This window comes from Emydura macquarii, unplaced genomic scaffold, assembly GCF_026122565.2.
Source record: "Emydura macquarii macquarii isolate MOO-44397 ecotype Brisbane River unplaced genomic scaffold, CSIRO-AGI_Emac_v2 contig_2199, whole genome shotgun sequence".
In the NCBI taxonomy this organism is placed as follows: Eukaryota; Metazoa; Chordata; order Testudines; family Chelidae; genus Emydura; species Emydura macquarii.
In genome coordinates, this window is record NW_027132336.1 from 2,810,418 (window position 1) to 2,830,211 (window position 19,794).

General features: G+C 37.3%; 1 protein-coding gene across 1 annotated transcript in view; it reads left to right on the forward strand.

Moving 5' to 3' along the window:
* NOP14 (NOP14 nucleolar protein) overlaps nt 1–19,794 on the forward strand; it is a 34,280-nt gene that overhangs the window by 4,748 nt on the left and 9,738 nt on the right. Inside the window, exons 2-12 of the mRNA XM_067558893.1 lie at nt 579–713; nt 1,942–2,083; nt 4,258–4,403; nt 4,946–5,083; nt 6,455–6,577; nt 7,870–8,001; nt 10,787–11,051; nt 13,816–13,946; nt 14,219–14,304; nt 15,628–15,763; nt 17,487–17,588. Coding sequence (XP_067414994.1) covers nt 579–713; nt 1,942–2,083; nt 4,258–4,403; nt 4,946–5,083; nt 6,455–6,577; nt 7,870–8,001; nt 10,787–11,051; nt 13,816–13,946; nt 14,219–14,304; nt 15,628–15,763; nt 17,487–17,588 — 1,536 coding nt within the window. The remainder of the gene's footprint in view (nt 1–578; nt 714–1,941; nt 2,084–4,257; nt 4,404–4,945; nt 5,084–6,454; nt 6,578–7,869; nt 8,002–10,786; nt 11,052–13,815; nt 13,947–14,218; nt 14,305–15,627; nt 15,764–17,486; nt 17,589–19,794) is intronic.

Below are 19,794 nucleotides of genomic sequence, written 5' to 3' on the forward strand. Positions count from 1 at the left end.
GACATCCCCATCCTAACCTGCCAAATTTCCCTGCTCTGACCTCCTAAATATGCCTCACTGCTGATTTAGGGGGTCTGCTTTCAGGGTGAAATAGGTAGCTCAGTATCCATACCCACTTGATTATTGACCTTCCACTCAGGCTGCCAACATTGGTTTCTGATAGATTCTTTCTTGTACACTAGGAGCTGGACTGAGATGACAATTCTTCATTGGCATTGTTTACATTTGTTACAGGAGTATAATAAAATATACTAATCATCCTTTAATGAAATAAGGGGTGAAGAAAATTAAATGTACAGTACTGATCATAATCAGTCTTTTTTTATAGTCCCCACTAGTGTTCTCCTAAGACTCTTTAATTGCTCTGCATACATTTTCACATAGGCTGCCCATCTCTTACTCAGCTGTGTGTGTGTGTGTGTGTGTGTGTGTGTGTGTGTGTGTGTGTGTGCGCGCGCGCGCACATGAATGAGTGAAAATAAATTAGACCTTAATGCAGGATCCTGCAAAGTCATTTGATTTGTAAATGCCTTGGCTTCAGATGTGCTGTTAATTTTATGCTTTGATCTGTTTTTCAGCGTACACAAACTTTGCTGAAAGAATACAAAGAACGGGAAAAGTCCAATGTATTTAAAGATAAGCGTTTTGGTGAATATAATACCAAAATAAGCCCAGAGGAGAAGATGATGAAGAGGTTTGCTTTGGAACGACAGGTAAAGTATAGGAATGAAAAATAATTTTTAAAATATAGAAGTAGAAATATTTGAATTGCCAAATAAAGCTTTCCATAAATAATACTTTGCTTGGCCCAAAGGGTTCTACCAAAACCCTGCAGTGTGGCAACCATACCTCACTTCTATTTTTTACTCCCACACATTTCGTTTTCTGAAAACCTGTCTGCACCTTTTATTCAATCTAAATGAATTCCAGAATTAGAGCTCAAATAAAAAAAATGATTGAAAATTTCAGAATTCTTGGTAGAAATAAGAAAACCAAAAAATCTAGGTCAAAACCTGAAATAGTTTGGTTGTTGGGCATTTGGGGATTTTTATGAAAAATCAAAATTTTCTATGCAAAGGAGACATATTTCATGAACAGTTTTGTCAAAAACCAATTTTTCTATTGAAAAACAGTATTTGCCCAGAAAATTTTTGACCAGCTTTATCCAAAATAAACATTTTAAAGCTGAATTATTTTAATATTTACAGAATTGTTGTGATTTTGGGAGTTAAACTAGACAAACCTCAATTTCATTCCCACAAAATGTAAATCCTTCTGTGGTCATTAAACACAATTTCACGTTCTGAAAAAGGCCGTTTCTCTTGATGGCCCATGAAGCTCATTTTAGGGTCTTATCATTCTAAGAAGTGGAATTGGTTTGGAATACTACTTCCATCTACATCATATTTGGACTCCTGAACTAAGCAGCATGATAGTATAGACAGCTAATTTTAGGAATAAAACTAAGTTACTGGAAAAGTTAACTAATTTTTTAGTGATTATTAAGCCTGAAACATTTTATTTTTTTTTAAAAAACTTCTATTTGACTTTTTACACACACAAAATGCAAGGTTGCTTTTGATTTACTTTTATCAGTCATTTTTTAACTGATAAAGAAAGCTGTTTCCCCAGACTATTGTGCCTGATACGTCACTTACTTAACACTGGTTTAATTCTGTAGTGTCAATGATGGAGTTGATGGAGTGTAAAAACTGGTGTGAGAGGCTCACTGTTTCTAGCTTTAATGTATCTGAATGAAATTGTAGGCTTGTTAATGCAGTTAAAATAATAGAGAAATGAAATAGGGTTCTCCTGGGCTAAACTGAAAAAATGAGCTTTTTGGGGGGAAAAATCTTCGATCAGTCATTGTTAACTTATTAACTGGTAATAAACTGAAAAATGTTTCATTTCTAAATTGGTTGGTTTGTTTATTTTTCACAGCAAAACCATGAAAAGAAAAGTATCTATAATCTCAATGAAGATGAAGAATTGACCCATTATGGCCAATCTTTGGCAGATATTGAAAAACTTAATGACATTATTGATAGCGACAGTGATACTGAAGAAAGAGGAATATTGTCAGGTAAGAAGAGTCAAGCTGATACCTTAATAAATTTTTATCCAGTGTAATTTTCATTGTTAACATATCTATGAATTGCTGTTTACCCAGTTTTCATTGAAAAAGAATGTAAAGAAAAGGTTCAGAGTTAAATCAGCCTTCTGTTCTCCTCTTTTAGTCTTATAGGAAATGGTGATTAGAACTAGATAACTGCCAATATTATGTTGGCATTTTTAACCATTCACAATTTTAAGCAATATATATAATCCACATCATAATTGACTTTTCACATATGGATTATCCCTAAAGTAAGTGCACTTAAAGTAAACTCTGGTTTAAAATCAACGATAATAGAGTTGTCAGGATGTCTGCAAGTATGGTACATTATAGGTGGCACCAGTAGTAACACCTATAGTTGAGGCTGCCTAACACATTTCATTATAAGACCCTATTTTCAGTTGCTTTATAATTTTACCATACTTCAACTATATGGGCTAAAACTTTCCATGCTGGGTATGTACTTTAGGCTGAATTGTTTTTTTGGGGGAAAATTTCAGCACAAATAGATGAGCCATTTTTCAGAATACAGCTAGGGGATAATACTTGTTTTGTCCATGTTAAAACAAATAAAACAAATACTTTTTTTTTTTTTTAATTTCTTTGGACCAGATTATGAATCCCCTGGTTACAATAGTGAGCAGTTATTCACGCAAATTGTCCCATTGAAGTCAATGGGATTTCTTATGTCAATAAGTGCTTACTAACATGAGTAAGGGGTTTGCAGTCTGGCCATTTGGGTATAGCTGTTCATAGGAGATGTAAATTAACATTCTTTCCATACTGATTTTTATCTTCTCTATTTGGCAAATCTGGAGCTAGTTTCTGCAACCCTTTGTCATGTGAGTAATCCATATTTATACAAGTATCTCCCTTGACTTGGAGAGGACTTGTGTGCATGTGTTGGGGAGTGAGGTTGAACTAAATGACTTCCTGAGGTCCCTTCCATCTCTAATCTTCTATGATATAAATAAATCTTTCTCGTCTGAATAAAGGTTGTTTGAAGCTGTGTTTAGATGGATAGATAGGTAAAAACCAACCTGGCAGCTTTTCGTTTTCTTCCTTTACTTTACTTATGTCTTTAATGTCAATAGAAACACTCACACCTCTTCCAACAGTGAATATTCTGTAATGAATAAATTGTAGGAGTTCATGAATTGTAAACTCTAATGGACTACTGCATCTGAGCAAAGCAAATTGCAGAATCATGGCCTTCATTTATTAAAACAGAGGCTGATTTAACTCAATAAGAGGAAAGGTAGCTTTAAAGAAAAAATAGATATTTAATTCTGTATCCTGCTAAATTATAAACATTTCACGTAAAATTTTTATTTTAAACAGGTTTTCAGGTTATTTAGTTTTGGGGCACTACTTCAGTAAAACTACTGAATACAAATTGTATCTGACATGAAAGTTAGGACAGTGAGGACAAGAAAAAAAATCCATTGTTGGGGCTAACATATTATCCTGGGTTCCTTTCATGGGGCATATGTCCTTCTTGTGATGTCTGACGTCCTGATCCTGCAAACCCTTCTGCGTGTTTGTAGTCCAGTGGAACTGCCCATGTTCTTTAAATTAATGGTTTCTAAGTGTCTGCAGGATCGAGGTCTAGATTTATGTGCTCTTACAAATCAAACGCAGTCAGTGTCTGGTGATTAAAGCGCATTCTATTCCTGGCTTTCTCATAGACCTTTTCTGGAACTCTGGTCAACTCACTTGACTTCTCTATGCTCTATCTGTAAAATAGGAATAATAATGCTTATTTTCATACTAGTGTTGTGAGGCTTAATTAATATGTTAAAGTGCTTTGATATCATCAGATAAGAAGAGCTACATTTCTATGTTAACTCAAAAAGTATCTTTTGCTTAGGTGTATTTGAAGGGAAACTTAACAAAATTTGGAAATCCAAGATGAGGATGGGAATCTTTTCAGAAAAATCTCATCTTAACTTAGGCCAGGCATCAATCTTTGCCTGCAGAAATGGGGGTTTAAAACTTGGTTAACTAGATACTTTACTCTTACATGGAATCCATCGGTTGCTCCTGTGCATTAATAATAGGGAAAAGCAGCCCAACAGCTTAATGACAGCACAAATCTATAGAGTTGTAATTAATTAATCCTTTCAATTTTCTTTTTCCAGCTGAGCTAACTGCTGCTCACTTTGGTGGGGGTGGAGGTCTCCTTCGTAAGAAAGCACTCACTGGGGAACAAGATGAAGAGGAGGAAAAACCTAAATCTCGCAAGGAGCTCATTGAAGAGCTAATTGCCAAATCCAAACAAGAGAAGGTAAGCTTATAGCCTTTGAATAAAAAAACCACATCATTTTCTATGTGAAAACTTACAGAAGGCAGAAAATGTTCCATAAAATCCTTTTCAGCTTTAGGACATGAAAACCACCACATCTTCCCTCTTCACAGGTGAAAAGTACTGATGGCACAGTAAGCAAAGGGAGTATGGCTTTCTAAACATGGAGCTGAAAGATCCCAAAAGATACCTGACCCTGTTTACTTTGGGAAAACTGGATAGAGTGTTTGCATCTCTGTAGGTTCCCAAATCCTCCACCTATGAACTCTGTTAGCATGGCTAACTTGTTTGCCGTGCTCTGCCCTTGTGTCACCCTTTGCAGCTTTGTGCTACTTCCTCTGCCAAGGCTGCTTACTGCTGCAAAATAGGAGTTGATATGAACTCATTTTTATTATATATTTGGTTTTGGCTACCTATGGACCTTATCTGCTCTTGATGCTGCAAATGATCTTCCTTGTTTGGTTACATAAATTACTGGTCAATTGAACAATAATAGTGTTATATGCATATTTTTATTTTTCTAGAGAGAGAGACAAACTCAGAGAGAAAATGCCTTGGAACTTACAGAAAAACTTGATACTGACTGGAAAGAAATCCAAACCCTTCTTTCCCATAAAACCCCAAAGTCAGAGAGGAAAGATAAAGAAGAGGAGAAACCCAAGGTAAGGTTTTGGCAATACAGCTTTGTTTTGTTGCAACCTTTACTGATTTGACTCTGTTACTAGAACCAAACCAGTAATTGAGAGTTAAGGCAGAATTTGATCACTAGTTATTTGTAGATCATAATTTCTAATTAAAGTATTGAAAAGCCCTGTGTTTTAGTTAAATTGAAAGAATTATACAACCTTTCAGGGGAATTTCATGTCAAAATTATGAGGTTGGAAAGATATTAAGTATGCTAATTTTAAAGAAATAAAAGGATTCATATTAAGTATTTTAAATCCTGTGCCCCAAGTAACTCCATCATGGTTATGGCTACCTTTTATTCTTTTTCATTTGATGTTGAATTTGAGAGATTCCTTGCTGGATAAAAATGTGAACAATATTTTGGTTTAATTTTAAGACACAAACATTTTCTTGAAGAGTTAGCATTCTGCTTGATAAGGAAATTGACTAAGTTTGTAAATGCCTTTGAAATGCCTCTTGTACACAAATTCTTTAACTTATCAATAGCTTTCTGTGGCAGTAACTTCACTACTGCTTCAACTGGCCTAGTAAATCTCTCAAGACTTACAAAAAAGGGTGAAAATACTAGTGATTTGGGTAGATTCATTGTGAAAGTGAACTCAGAAGTTCTAACAGGTAGATAAATATATTATGACATGAGTAACTGATCAGGTTTTTAGGAATAGGCCTAATGGATGTTAAATTGAGATGAGACCCTTGTGGATTTTGTTTTGAGATCTGTTGGATACAGAAAAAGTGGGAATTACTGATGTTCTGTTGCATTCATATGCTGTTTGGGAGGGAATTCATTATCTGGTTTAGTGTAAGAGATTTATTATCTCTGTAATTTTTTAGATAAGTGGCATGGTCTAATGAATTACCCGTGTGACTGGGAACTAGGAATTCCTGAGTTCCAGTTTCATCTCTAGCACTGATTTGCAGTGTGGCTTTGGGCATGTTGATTAATTGTACCTCAGTTTCCTTGTCTGTTAAATGAGGATAATGCCTGTCTAACAGGGATGTAACTCACGTTTGTATAATAGTTTTGAAGATATAAAGTGCTATGTAAGTTAAATTTATTTATAAATATTTTATTGTCTGTATTTTTGAGAGGATATATTTTCTTATGACTTCATATTTATATCTGTATGCATGTTTTGTAATGTGAGAATTTTCCTGGAAAGGGAAGTCTTCATGGATTTCAGTTAGTCCCATTAGTCTCTCCTTTGACCTTGTATTGTGTTGGCCATCCTTCACGCCTTCTCCAGAGCCAATCATAGTAATTCTTGAATGAGCCAGAAGGTTTCTGATGGAGGAGCATAGAAAATAGATATTTTTATTAATTATGGAATTGTATATTTCTTTAGCCTGATGAGTATGATATGATTGTTCGAGAACTTGGGTTTGAGATGAAGGCACAACCCTCTGACAGGATGAAGACTGAGGAAGAGTTGGCAAAAGAGGAGCAAGAACGACTCCAGAAATTAGAGGTACCAGGATGTTTCAAATTGTATTGTAGCCCTCTCTCTTACAATTTTTTGCCATTGCTTGACCTCAGTTTGAAAGTAGTCGTATTAAAAACTGCAGTAGATGAATTTGAGAATAAGTCCCCTGTCCTATTCTAATGACACTATTTGCATCACTACATTGGTCTTGTGATTTACACTTTGTTTTCTCTCCTGGATTTTTAATTTGACCATTAAAAACAAATATGGGCTGAATACTTGGCTTGTGAGGTTACATAGCAAGAGTGCCAATATTTTTTTCTAGTTAAAAACAAGTATCACCTTGACTGTCTTTTTATATATCATTCAGACCTAAGATGTGCTTAAACTTTGATAGATGAGCCTGTTTAGTGCACAGGAGCTGAGTTAACATCTGAGCAAATTCTGCACCGTTTCCCTCCTGTAGCGTCAAAGGGTCCCCTAGCAATTGCACTGATGCAGTTCTGTTCTTTGGAGGGGTAGGACTTGCCTGTGAAGGTTTGCATGTTCCTTACACAACATGGAGCTAAGTGCTCCCTGTGCATCAGTGCACAAAGAGTGGGTCAAAAGACTTCTGGTACATTGATCTTCCCCACATAGAAGGGGCAAATTAGGTCTACAGGACTACTGCAGCTTCAAGCCTTTCATAGTGACAACAGAGCTGCTCATTGGCCACTCAGCAGAGTGCGGGAAGGATTCTTTTCTGTGCTGTGCATCTCTCTAGTCCCAGTCCAACTAGTGGCTGGGGGAAAAATGCCCCACAATAAGTAATGACTCAGTTACAGCCTGATGAGTCAGTTGACTGATTCCCATAGAATTAAAATTCCTTTCAAAGTCCTATTAGGTATATTTTGTCCAAACCCATATCAAATACAAGAAATATACATGCACATTGCAGAACCATAAAACTCCAAAGAAGCTACTACTTTCTGGTAAATAATACATTTATACAAATATGTATTTGAGTGTGAATAAATATTTCATTACTAAAGGTACACAAGGCTTTTGATAAATAAGATATATTTCAAGACCTTCTAAATAAAATTTACAATATATACAGTCAGAATAATTTACCAGTCCCACCCACCAAAACAAGGAAACTCAGAGTTTCTGCTAATACGTTATCATATCTCTACTTTTTGTTGTTCCTTCCTCCCCTCTGGTAAGTGAATAATGCTAGTTAAGAATTGGTTTCTCTTTGATTTTTCTTTTCTTAATTTTCTGTATTCTCTCCAATTTTCATACAAAGTAATCTGTGTACTATATAGGCCCTCTCCTAAATTTATTTTAAATCACAGGCTGATAGACTGCTTCGAATGCATGGAAAAAATGAACATGGGAACAAAAAGAAACCCAAGCATATGTCAGCTGATGATTTAGCCGATGGCTTCATCCTGGATAAAGATGACAGACGTTTACTTTCTTATAAAGTAAGAATTTTTGTTTTATAGTGACTTCCAAAGTTGCTGAAATGAAGAGAAAATCATTTCAAGTGAAACATAGCTCTTTTGTGTTCACTTTATTGCTTTTATCTAAGTGCTGCACTTTCCACCTGAACTTCATTCCCTGTATAGCTTCACTCCTGTGTTAGGGTTGCTTTGGCCTTGCTGGCAATGTAACGCAGCCCTAAAGCCAGCATAGAGAACTACCCCAGTGTAGGCAAATCACCTGGTGGTGTAGTCAGCATTGTAGCTCCTACATCCACTTCAATGCAACCAGCATAGGGGATGTATCCATGGTTTCCCTTCATCCAAAAGGTCCTGACTGGTACACAGCAGTCCCAAACCGGGGGAATCATAACAGTGACTTAAAGCAAACTTTATTAAATACCTCCTCCTTCCCCTGGGTTGTGCTGTGTGCCTCTCAGCTGAAGCAGAGTATCAGAGTCCTCATCACGTCACCTTTGTCTTTCAAATGGAGGTATTATTGTGTTTTGAATGCATTGGCTTAGCTGAATGATTACACTCTCTGAAAAGTGACCCTGTAAAAACAGCATAGTGGGGTTTCATGTTTGTCTTTCATTTTCTCCATGTCAAATATACTCAGGGTATGTCTACACTGCAGAGTAAGGTCGATTTAAATTAAATCAACCTTCACCGGCTGAGCTGCAGAATTCAGAGGAGCGTGATCACACCACGCTCATTGCGTCGGGGGATTGAGTCCCCACCATCTGCGCTTATGTCAACAATCAAAGCAGTGCACTATGGGTTGCTATCTCACAGTGCAACTGCCTGCAGGGGCATTTGGGAAGGTTGTCATCCTCCCATGATGCAACATATTCTCTTCCTCCCTCTCTTCTTGACCCAGTTCAAATCTCCCCCTCTCCCTTTTTGTCCCAGTCCAAACAAACAAACAATTGCCTTTTTGTGCCATTTTTTCAAACCCTTCCCTCTCTGCCACGCGCACGCCATTGCCTGAGAGGAATGGAGCCCACTCAGCTCTGCACTATTATTGTGAGCATCACAAACACCTCATGACTTATCCTGCAGTATTTTCAGGGGGGAGACAGAAGCCGCAGTGCTGAAAATTACGATGTTGCAGAGGCCGCTTTACTACAAGCCATAGAACGAAACAATTCCCGTTTGCTGCAGACTGTCACGCACCATCTGCATTCGGTGGAGTGCCGCTTCTGGTCCCAGTAAACAAGCACAGATTGGTGGGATCGCATCGTTATGAAGGTGTGGGATGATGGGCAGTGGCTGCAGAGCTTTTGAATGCGAAAGGCCACTCTCTTTGAACTTTGTGGAGAGCTCTCCCCAGCCCTGAAACACATGAATACTCGCTTGAGACCAGCTCTGACAGTGGAGAAGAGAGTGGCTATTGCTCTATGGAAGCTAGCAACACCAGACTGCTACCGGTCAGTTGGGGACCAATTCGGAGTTGGTAAATCCACTGTGGGAGCAGCTGTGATACAAGTGTGCCAGGCCATTAATAGACTTCTGCTAAGAAGGGTAGTGACTTTGGGAAACATGGAAGACATAGTGGAAGACTTTCCCCTTGTTCCCCTAGCTAATGAAGCCCTACACTAGGCACCTAGACAGCGACAAGGAGTGTTTTAATAATAGGCTGAGCAAGTCCTGAATGGTGGTGGAATGTGAATTTGGACGTTTAAAGGCGCACTGGCGCAATCTATTCACTAGGTTAGACCTTAGTGAAAAAAAATCACAGTAGTTATCTTTGTCTGCTGTGTGCTCCAAATGTCTGTGAGACAAAGGGGGAGAAGTTTCCATTGGGTTGTGGAGGCAGATAGGCTGGCCGCAGGTTTTGGGCAGCCAGATGCTACTGCAATGCTGAGAGCCAATCGCGGAGCGCTGCACCTCAGGGAAGTATCGAAAAAATGCTTTTGCAACAGGACGCAACACTAATGTGCATCGCTTATCTGTGCTGTGCTTTCACTTCGCATCCCCTACCCATCACCCACCGATCCAGTTCCCCCCTTCTCCGTCATCTACCGTTCCAGTCCCCCCTGCCCCACTTTCTCCTCCCTTTATTCCCTTGTTATCAATAAATAAACAGTAATGAATTGTAAAGCAGTACTTTTTATATTGGTGATCCTTTGCAGGGGGGGAAAGGAAGATAATTGAACGTTCTGCATGCATTGTGTGGGGCCTGAGAGGGGATACAGAGCCTGTTTTGGCTGTGCACACGCAAAAGAATTACACATTCTCACTCCGTAAAGGGGCTGTCGCCTCTTTCTGCTCCCCTCAATTGGCAAGGAGTGCAGCACTTGCTGCACCCTGCCTAACCTCCTTCTAGACCACTTGAGGGTGGAAGCCAGGAAATAGTGCGTTAGCTCAGTTTTGCAGGGGCTGCAGAGGGAGTCTGTCTTGCTGAGCTTCCAACATGTCTGACTGATCGTGCATTATACGCAGCATCTCATCTTGTGTGATCCCCAGCATTGCATTTCCTGTATGTCACCTGACTGCTTCTCGCTCTTTTTTTCCCTCTTGGTTTCTACTTCTCCATCTTCCCTCTCCAGATAATATCCTGTCATTTATGTACTATCCGAGCCAAACTTTCATTTACAACCAACTGATCCATCCACCTGATATCCCACTAGATTTTAAATGAGATTCAATTTGTATCAAATTCAGGGGTGAGAGAGTTTAATAATCTGATGTGTTTCTAGTAACACAAGTGAAGATGTTGTTTTAAATTATAATTTTAAACCCAACAGTGTTCCTGTAAGCTATTTTATGTTTTCTCTATTAATAGGATGGAAAACTAAATGTTGGAAATGAAGAGGAAGATGATAAAGAGGAAGAAGGTGAGGGAGACCCTGCTAGTGAAGATGAGGAAGAAGCAATTGATGAGGAAGATAGTCCCTCAGACCTTGAATCTGACATGGAGAGTGAGGAAGAGGTCCCTGCAAATGAAGAACAGAAGAAGAAAAACAAAAGAAATGAAAAGAAATTGCTAAGTGAAGAACAAAATGCTAAGATAGAGGTTGCCAGATATGAGCTTCCATATACATTTGCTGGTAAGATTTCTATTGACTTGAATCAGTAGAGGGGTTGTTGGAGCCCTTTGTATCTCCCGCTCATCCTTGAGGCTCCACATCATAATTGCACTCCTTCTGGCCAAGGAGTACTGTACATGACTCTTCCAAGCTTGAAAACGCCACTCTTTGTCAGCAAGCGGAATTTCTCTGAATAGTACAAGAAAATCCATTTCTGTCCAGGAGCGGAGTAGGCTAGTTCCATAGTCCTTTTCAGTCCTAGAAGTGAAAGACAAAAAGCTTTTATTTCAATCAAGTTTCACATAAGACTGTGCCCAGACCAAAAGTACAGCCTGCACAGAATAGTATTATCTTGCAGAAAAGAATCCACAATAATTTTCTACTATGTACTGAAAACTAGGAACAGCATTGTGTCTGGAATAAAGTCAGCTTGTCTGAGAAGAAGCTCACAGAAGTGCTATCCTGTCCGTTCTCAACATAGTCCCTGTAATAGAACAATGTGGGGTTTAGTATCCCTAGAATAGATCTGTGGTTGTGGAGAAAGAAACTATTCTGCATGTTGTATGGGATATTCATTGTTGTGAACTGAATATTGCGCCAAACTAGTGTGCCAGTAGGGAATACTAAAGAATTCTGAGAACCTCAGAGTTACGAACACATCGGGAATGGAGTTTGTTTGTAACTCTGAAATGTTCATAACTCTAAACAAAATGTTATGGTAGTTGTTTCAAAAGTTTACAACTGAACATTAACTTAATACAGCTTTAAAACTTTACTGTGCAGAAGAAAAATGCTGCGTTTAACCATCTTAATTTAAATGAAATAAGTACAGAAACAGTTTCCTTACCTTATCAAATATTTTTTTAAACATTCCCTTTATTTTTGTATTAGTTTACATTTTAACACAGTACTGTACTGTATTTGCTTTTTTTTTTTTTTTTTTTTTTTTTTTTGGGGGGGGGGGTGTTTGTCTCTGCTAGTGCCTGATTGCGTTCTTCCAGTTCCAAATGAGGTGTGTGGTTAACTGGTCAGTTCGTGACTCTCATGTTTGTAACTCTGAGGTTCTACTGTACAGTATTTAAATGAGCTGTGCTGAAATTAGACAACCATTCAAACCATTTGTCAAAGTGTTTGCAGTTTCCATATGGTGGCAGGTGAAACAATAACACACATTGAATAAAGTAGTTTAAATTGAATTCAGCATTTTGTAAGTAGGAAGTTATTAAATTAAAAAAGAACTCTAAGGAAATACAGTGGTTAAAGTTTTATAAAACACTATAACTGGCACGTGTATTTTTTTCCATTGGTGGCTAGTTTTTTATAATTTTTACTATGTTCCATACAAAAAACTAGGTTAGTGTGACTTTAAAATTACACAGTTAATACTACTATTAACACACAAGTCAGAAAATACAGAATTATAGGTAAATGCACACTGAACTTTAGCTCTGCACCTTTGTGTGTATGTGCAGTGCAATCCAGATTTTACCTATATGATTGCATAATATGTCTCAAATAAGTGTTAATATGGTTTTATTGATGTTTAAAGTATGTTAACTTAAAAGTGTTTCCAGCAGTTTTATTGCTTTGTTCTGATTTTACATAGAGCTATTCTTCAGAAGTTTATTAACACTGTGACTTATCCGTGCCTAAGGTAGCCCACCTGAAAATGCCAAAGTTAGGGCAGGCTCCAAAAGGAGAGCAGATTCTCCCAGAACTGGTGGGTAACACTGAAGTTAGATTTCCTGACTAGTCACAAACAGTGCTCCTGATTTTCCACACTGGTTATCAAAAAGCTACAACAAGAAATACACAGCTCTCTTTATTGCATTTGTCTTTGTCTCCCAATAAGCAACTAAGTCCAGTAAAGAGATAAGTTATTTAAAACTCTATTCCCTTTACCAAAATGTTCTCCTGATCCCACATTATCAGATCAATATAAGTTTGGATATTACCCAAAATACTACACTGTCAGCCAATCCTTTAGTAACTAAAACTAAAGGTTTATTATAAAAGGAAAGAAACAAACAAGAAGAGAAATGTTAAATGGTCAAAGCAATCAGATGATGTTGTCCACATATATCAGATTCTCAGCAGAATTGTGGAGTTTGCAGGCTTGTACAGTTGCTCTGGTGTACATCCAGTACCTGGATGGGTCTCAATCCTTTATTTCACAGCTTCAGATGTAAAGTAGTTGATCCACAGATAGATAGGAAGCAGGAATGAAGACAAGATGGAGATGATGCAGCTGCATTTTATAGTTTCTCCCATGAGGCTTGTTCTTCCTTTGTTCCAAATACAGTCACACAACACATGGCATGGAAAAGTTTCAGAGTCCCTTGTCCATAGGCATGTTCTTACATGTCCTGGTGACTCATAAGGTGTAGCCCCCGAGTTCTTTCGCTGGATTCATTTTACCTTTGAGTTCCCTTGATGGGCCCATTAAGTAGGCTTAGTGCTGCTGCCATCCTGTCTGGGGATGTCACTCAGAAACACAGCACAAGTTTGAAATACAAATGTACCATACATATTTAGAGCTCATAATAGAATACTGATACATACATATAAATGTGCTTATCAATCTTAGCGAATCATGACTTTTTCAACTATACCTTTTGTGGCATATTCTATACGGTATCTATTGCAATTCTGTAATACTGGTATCAGTAATACTATAAATGGTCACTGCTAATTCAGACAGCATCACAAACATAATAAAATATTTTCTAACTTATATTTAAGTTTAAATAGGTATGCTTGATTTTTGTTTTTATTTTTATAATAGTTCCGGAATCTTATGAGAAACTTAAATCTTTACTGTTTGGAAGAATAATTGAAGAACAGCTAGTTATCCTAGAGAGGATTCAGAAGTGCAATCATCCAAGCCTTGCAGTGGGAAACAAAGCTAAGTTAGAAGTAAGTTTGAGTTTTTAAATGAACTTTAAATGCTAAAGTGAGTTTGGTATAAGTATTCAAGGAGCAATTTGAAATAGATGGTTTTTGTACTAACATTATTTGAAGAAAACTTTATCCAAAATGTACATATGGGAGAACCTAGGCAATGTTCATTTGCTATAATCTGTCTCATTTTTCTATGCTTTTTTAAAAATATATATATTTAAATACATTTATACACACACACAAAGAAAAAGAACTGTAATGGTTTTAACATGGTATTCTTCTTGCAGAAACTGTTTGGCTTCTTTCTGGAGTACATTGGGGAGTTAGCAACTGTGGAGCCACCAGAGCTCAGAACAATTGACAAATTAGTCCTGTAAGTAATAAAACGCATTGACTATGGCCCCTTCATGATTGGAAGGGAAAAAATTGTTGCCTGGTAAAAAAACACATAGTGTGTTACTTAATTTAAATTTTCCTAGTAACATTAAAAGCTACTGGTTTCCTATTGCATTATTATGTTTTAACATTGTTTCTTTTAGTGACTTAGTCATTAATTGTATTTAAAAGCTTGCAACATTCCAGAAGGAAATTAATAGAATTCTCAGTATAAAAGTGCCCTTCTGTAAATATTAGAGCTATAGAAATATATAATCTCACACAAAAAATATGGTAACGGAAAATTATTTAGATTACTAAATCAAGCATTTGAAAGTTAGACAATGCCAGATTTATGATTGCCCATGCAACATTAATTCTGTCCGGTGTACATCCTGTGCACTGAATGAGGCAGGTGTTCAAGGGCAACATGTGACCAGGTAATTAGAGACTGTATCATAATGCATACATGGAAGTCTGGTATTTCTTAACTTTTGAGAGGTTGGCTTTGCAACCTAAATAACTTTCTCTCAACATGGAGGGGTTTTTTTGTATATGTAATTTCATAGTATGTGCTTTTATTTTATTTTTAAGGAAAGAGAGTAAAAAGTCTGTTACAGTTGCATATAATAATCTCCCCATCATTCATCATTAACAAGTTTGAACCTTGAACTGTCAGTAATGCAGTACAGCCTTGAGCTACAGGACTATCTACGTTAACTTGTAGCAGGAAAATGTTGCTATCCCAGAAGGGAGTAATCTTCTTTAATGGAAGGTGTAAGGCAGCCTAAATATAAGGGTTGCTACCACTGTCTCCTTTAAAACAACATGACCTTATAAAAGGCCACACCTGGGAAAACATGAATAGATGATGAAACTATGTTCCATTGCCTGTTGAGCAGAATCGAAGCATCAGAACAATATGAACACACATTCCATATACTTCAATACCTAGACACAATAACTAAGGGTCATAAAATTCAGAAAGAAGTCTTTAGATCATGCTGCCTTAACATAGTTTTTGAGTACAATAGTATATTTTAAGCATTAGAAATTCATAATTAAAAAGCCACAAACCTGTAAGTGAGGGTACGTTTCGCAAGCCCTAATGAAAAATATCAAATAGCAAACCAAAAACATAACAGCAATATTTGTGCACCAGTTAATTGTCTTCTGCAGAAATAATTTTATTCAGGGTATTAATTTGCACTTCATTGATTAACCTAGCACAAATAACATTTCCAAAGATGCTTAAAAATCATAGTTCTTTTTATTTATTAATTGTTGTAACTTTATGGTGACTTACGTTTCTTGTTAACAGGCCGTTGTACAGTCTATGCCAGATGTTTCCTGAAGCTGCAAGTAACAGTGTTAAATTTGTCCTCCAAGATGCTGCCCATGACATGGAAGAAATGATTGAAGTCAAAGGCCGTGCAACATTTCCAGGGCTAGACATGGTAATTAACACATTTTGTTTTAAAAAGTCTGTTGCCTTTTCCGCTGGTGCACAACACCAGGGTGACAGTAAATCTTCTTTTGCATTTCACAGCTTATCATTCAAAATATGACACATTGTTGCTTCTGTGGGTTTCCTGTACACTGAATCTCCTGTCTAGAATAAATTAAAGAATATTATAGAACAGAAGAATGGCTGCAGAAATGTTTGAGAGGAGAAAACCCTGTTTGATTCTAAATTAATGGATTTGCAGGTTTTTTATTCAATCTTAAAATAACTAAACATTGTTTTGCCTGAGACTTGTGTGTAGGATTCTGTGTGTTCCCTGCAACACTTAATAACTTTGCTAAAATTATTACCACATAAAGCAAAGCAAGGTTGTCCTCAAAACCTTTGATCAAATGAAAATATTTTAATTACTTTAAATAAATTGTTTAAAATATCAAAGATTTGGTATCCCACAGTGCATCAGCTTTTTTGCATCAATAACAAACAGAATTATGGATGTAATACAATATTCTTTGAGCTGTAGATATGATAAACAGTAAATTAAGGGACCTTGAAATGAAATGGTTGAGCTTCCCTCTTTACATTACTAGTGCTCCACAGTTCTATTGGCTAGCCTAAATCTGTGAATAGACTCTTCTTCCAAACTACAGGCAATTGAATATTTGGGAATTCAGAATGGGATGCATTTAACTCTTTGAAAAATAGTGACAGCTTATGGTTTGTTTGGTAACATACTTAAAGGACAAGCCATAAGTCAGTGTTTGATTCCAAGTCAATGCTTGCATCATCTCTCCAGGCTTAATGGAGCAGTACAAGAGTGAAGACTGTAGTTAGTGTTTTGAGGTAATACAGAGTAATACAGAGGAGACATCTAGCAGGCTTGCAGCATTTTTAAGGTTGGGTAGGTTGATTTTTCTTTAGGAGTCATTATTTCAGTGTGGTTTGGGTAGTGCTTGTCAATGCATCATGGAAGACTGTGTCCACTTCTAGCTTCTACATTTACTATGTCACTATCATGGTCACCAGGTTAACTGAACCTCTGACCCCTTCTGATCTCTTGGGATGGAATTCTTAGACCTGGACATAGGCTGAAGTCTTCTGTGATCAACCATGATTGCCTCAGCAGGCCTGACTTATCTTCAGTGCCTGCAGTTTGTTTCCCTCTGAGATCCAGTAACCAAACAGCCTTAAAGCAAAGTATTATTTATTTAGAACAAAAGCAATATAGAAAAAACTATCCGTCTTCCACATAGGGATCCTGGTAGGTTTAAGCTTCCTGTAGAACCCTCCAAGACCAACAGGCTCTGGGTGACAGTCTCTTCTCTTAACTCACCAATCAGTTCTTGCCCCAGCTTCAAGGAGAGCGTTTTTTAAAAGCTGCTTAGTCCTTTTGATCACCCACATCGTCTTTCAAATTTATGCCAAGATGTCCTTATCTGGGGAGCCTTTGTATTGCCTGTTTGTTCTTCCAACAGCCCCTATTGAATTAAAGCAATATAGACACATAATTAATATTCCACTACATCAATATGTTGTATAGTCTATCTCAGTAACTAGGTTACATATCAGTGTTCATAAAATTATTTCTCAGTTTTCTTGAGATGACTACATAGCAGTTCCACATCCATCAGTCACATTACAAGTAAAACCAATTAAGAGGCTCAGAAAGTTATGTATTGTATTCTAATTTTTTAATCTGTTTTATCCTTTTTCAGCTCATTTATTTGAAAATTACTGCAATATTATTTCCAACCTCTGACTTCTGGCACCCAGTAGTAACACCTGCATTGGTATATATGAGTCAGTTACTTACCAAGGTATGTCTGTAATATTTTACTTCAGTATAAAACTTCAGTCTTTCCATTTCTTACTTATACTTCAATTTAAAATTCAATGAGATTAAAATGTGTATTTAGAGCTTTTTTGAAAGAATAGCTAGGGATATGTTTTGGTAGTATGTTACATCAGTAACTGTCAGGAAAATATTTTTGGTTGAGAAGTAAAGTTCCACTCAGAGTAAAGTCTTACTCTCACAAGATCACATCCATTGAGTTGTCATACGGAAATTCCCCATTTGAACATGAGTCGCTGGTATTAAATGAGGATATTGCTATAACAGGTATCAGAGAAACTTGGTGGAACTATGATAATCAATGGGACACAGTAATGCCAGGGTACAAAATATATAGAAATAACAGAGTAGGTTGTGCTATTGGGAGAGTGGCACTATGTGTGAAAAGAAGTATAGAGTCAAATATAGTAAAAATTGTAATGAATCAAACTGTACCATAGAATCTCTATGGCAAGAAATTCCATGCTTGAATAATAAGAGCATAGCTGTAGGAATATACTACCAACCACCTGACCAGGATGGTGATGGTGATTGTGAAATGCTCAGGAAGATTAGAGAGGCTACAAAAACGGAAAACACAGTAATAATGAGGAGTTCAGCTATCCCCATGTTGTCTGGTATGTGTCACCTCAAGATGGATGCAGAGATAAAATTTCTAGACAGCATTAATGACTATTTCTTGGAGCAGCTTTCCCTGCAACCCACAAGGGTAGAGGCAATTCTTGATTTAGTCCTAAATGTAGCACACGATCAGGTCCAAGAGATCAGTATAGCTGAAACACTTGGTAATAGTGACCATAATGTAATTCAATTTAACGTTTTTTGGGGGGGCAAATGCCAAAGAAACCCACCACAATAGCATTTAACTCCAAAAAGGGGAACTACACAAAAATGAGGAAGCTAGTTAAATGGAAATTAGAAGGAACAATCACAAGAGTGAAATACCGGAATGGCTGAATGGAAACCGTTTAAAAACATCATAATAGAGACTCAAAATAAACGTATACCCCATGACATTTCAGGGTACAATCCAGACCAATGAGAGTTTGTCACCATCTGCCCTGCAACTGGGGTACCTCACATTGATTTGCTGCTGTAGCTTGCAACCTGGGCCCCTCACAAACAACCAAACAGCAAGTAGGTCACATCCTGAGTATTTGTGTATAGCTGCAGCTTTCCAGCAGACTCCAGAAACACTGTGGCTTCCACCAGCTGTGGTTACCACTTGCAGAGTGATTGTAACACACTCCCACTCCCAAATTTTCCCAAAAGATACATGTTCTGCACTGTCCTGCCCTTTCCTGAGGGAACTGTCCAAGATTGAGGTGTCATAAAAGAGGTATTGGAACAAATAGATAAATTAAACAGTCAGTCATCAGGATCAGATGCATTCACTCAAGAGTTCTATGAAATTGCAGAACTGCTAACTGTGGTATGTAACCTATCATTTAAATCAGGCTCTGTACCAGATGACTGAAGAATAGCTAATGTAACACTGATATTTTTTTAAGAAAGGCTCCAAAGGTGATCCTGGGAATTACAGGCCAGTAAGCCTAACTTCAGTACTGAGCAAATTGGTAAATATCATAGCAAGAACAGAATTATCAAACACATAGATGAACATGATATGTTGTGAAAGAGTCAACACTGTTTTTGTAAAGGGAAATCGTGCCTCACCAAACTATTAGAATTCTTTTAGGGTTTCAACAAGTATGTGGACCAGGGTGATCCAGTTAATATAGTGTACTTGGACTTCCAGAAAGATTTTGACATGGTCCAATACAAAAGGCTCTTAAGCAAAGTAAGCAGCCACGTGCTAAGAGTGAAGGTTCTCACATGGGTCGGTAACTGGTAAAAGATAGAAAACAAAGAGTAGGAATAAATGGTCAGTTTTCACAATGGAAAGTGATAAACAGAGGGGGTCCCCCCAAGGATCTGTACTGGGATTTGTACTGTTCAACATAGTCATAAATGATCTGGAAAAAGGGGTATACAATGAAGTGGCAAAGTTTGCAGACAATAACTATCTTGAGTTATTTTGTAAGTCCAAAGCAGAATGCAGAGAGTTACAAAGGGATCTCTTAAAATTGGATGACTGGGCAACAAAATGACACATGAAATTCATTGTTGATAAATGCAAAGTAGTGTATATTGGAAATTATAATCCCAAC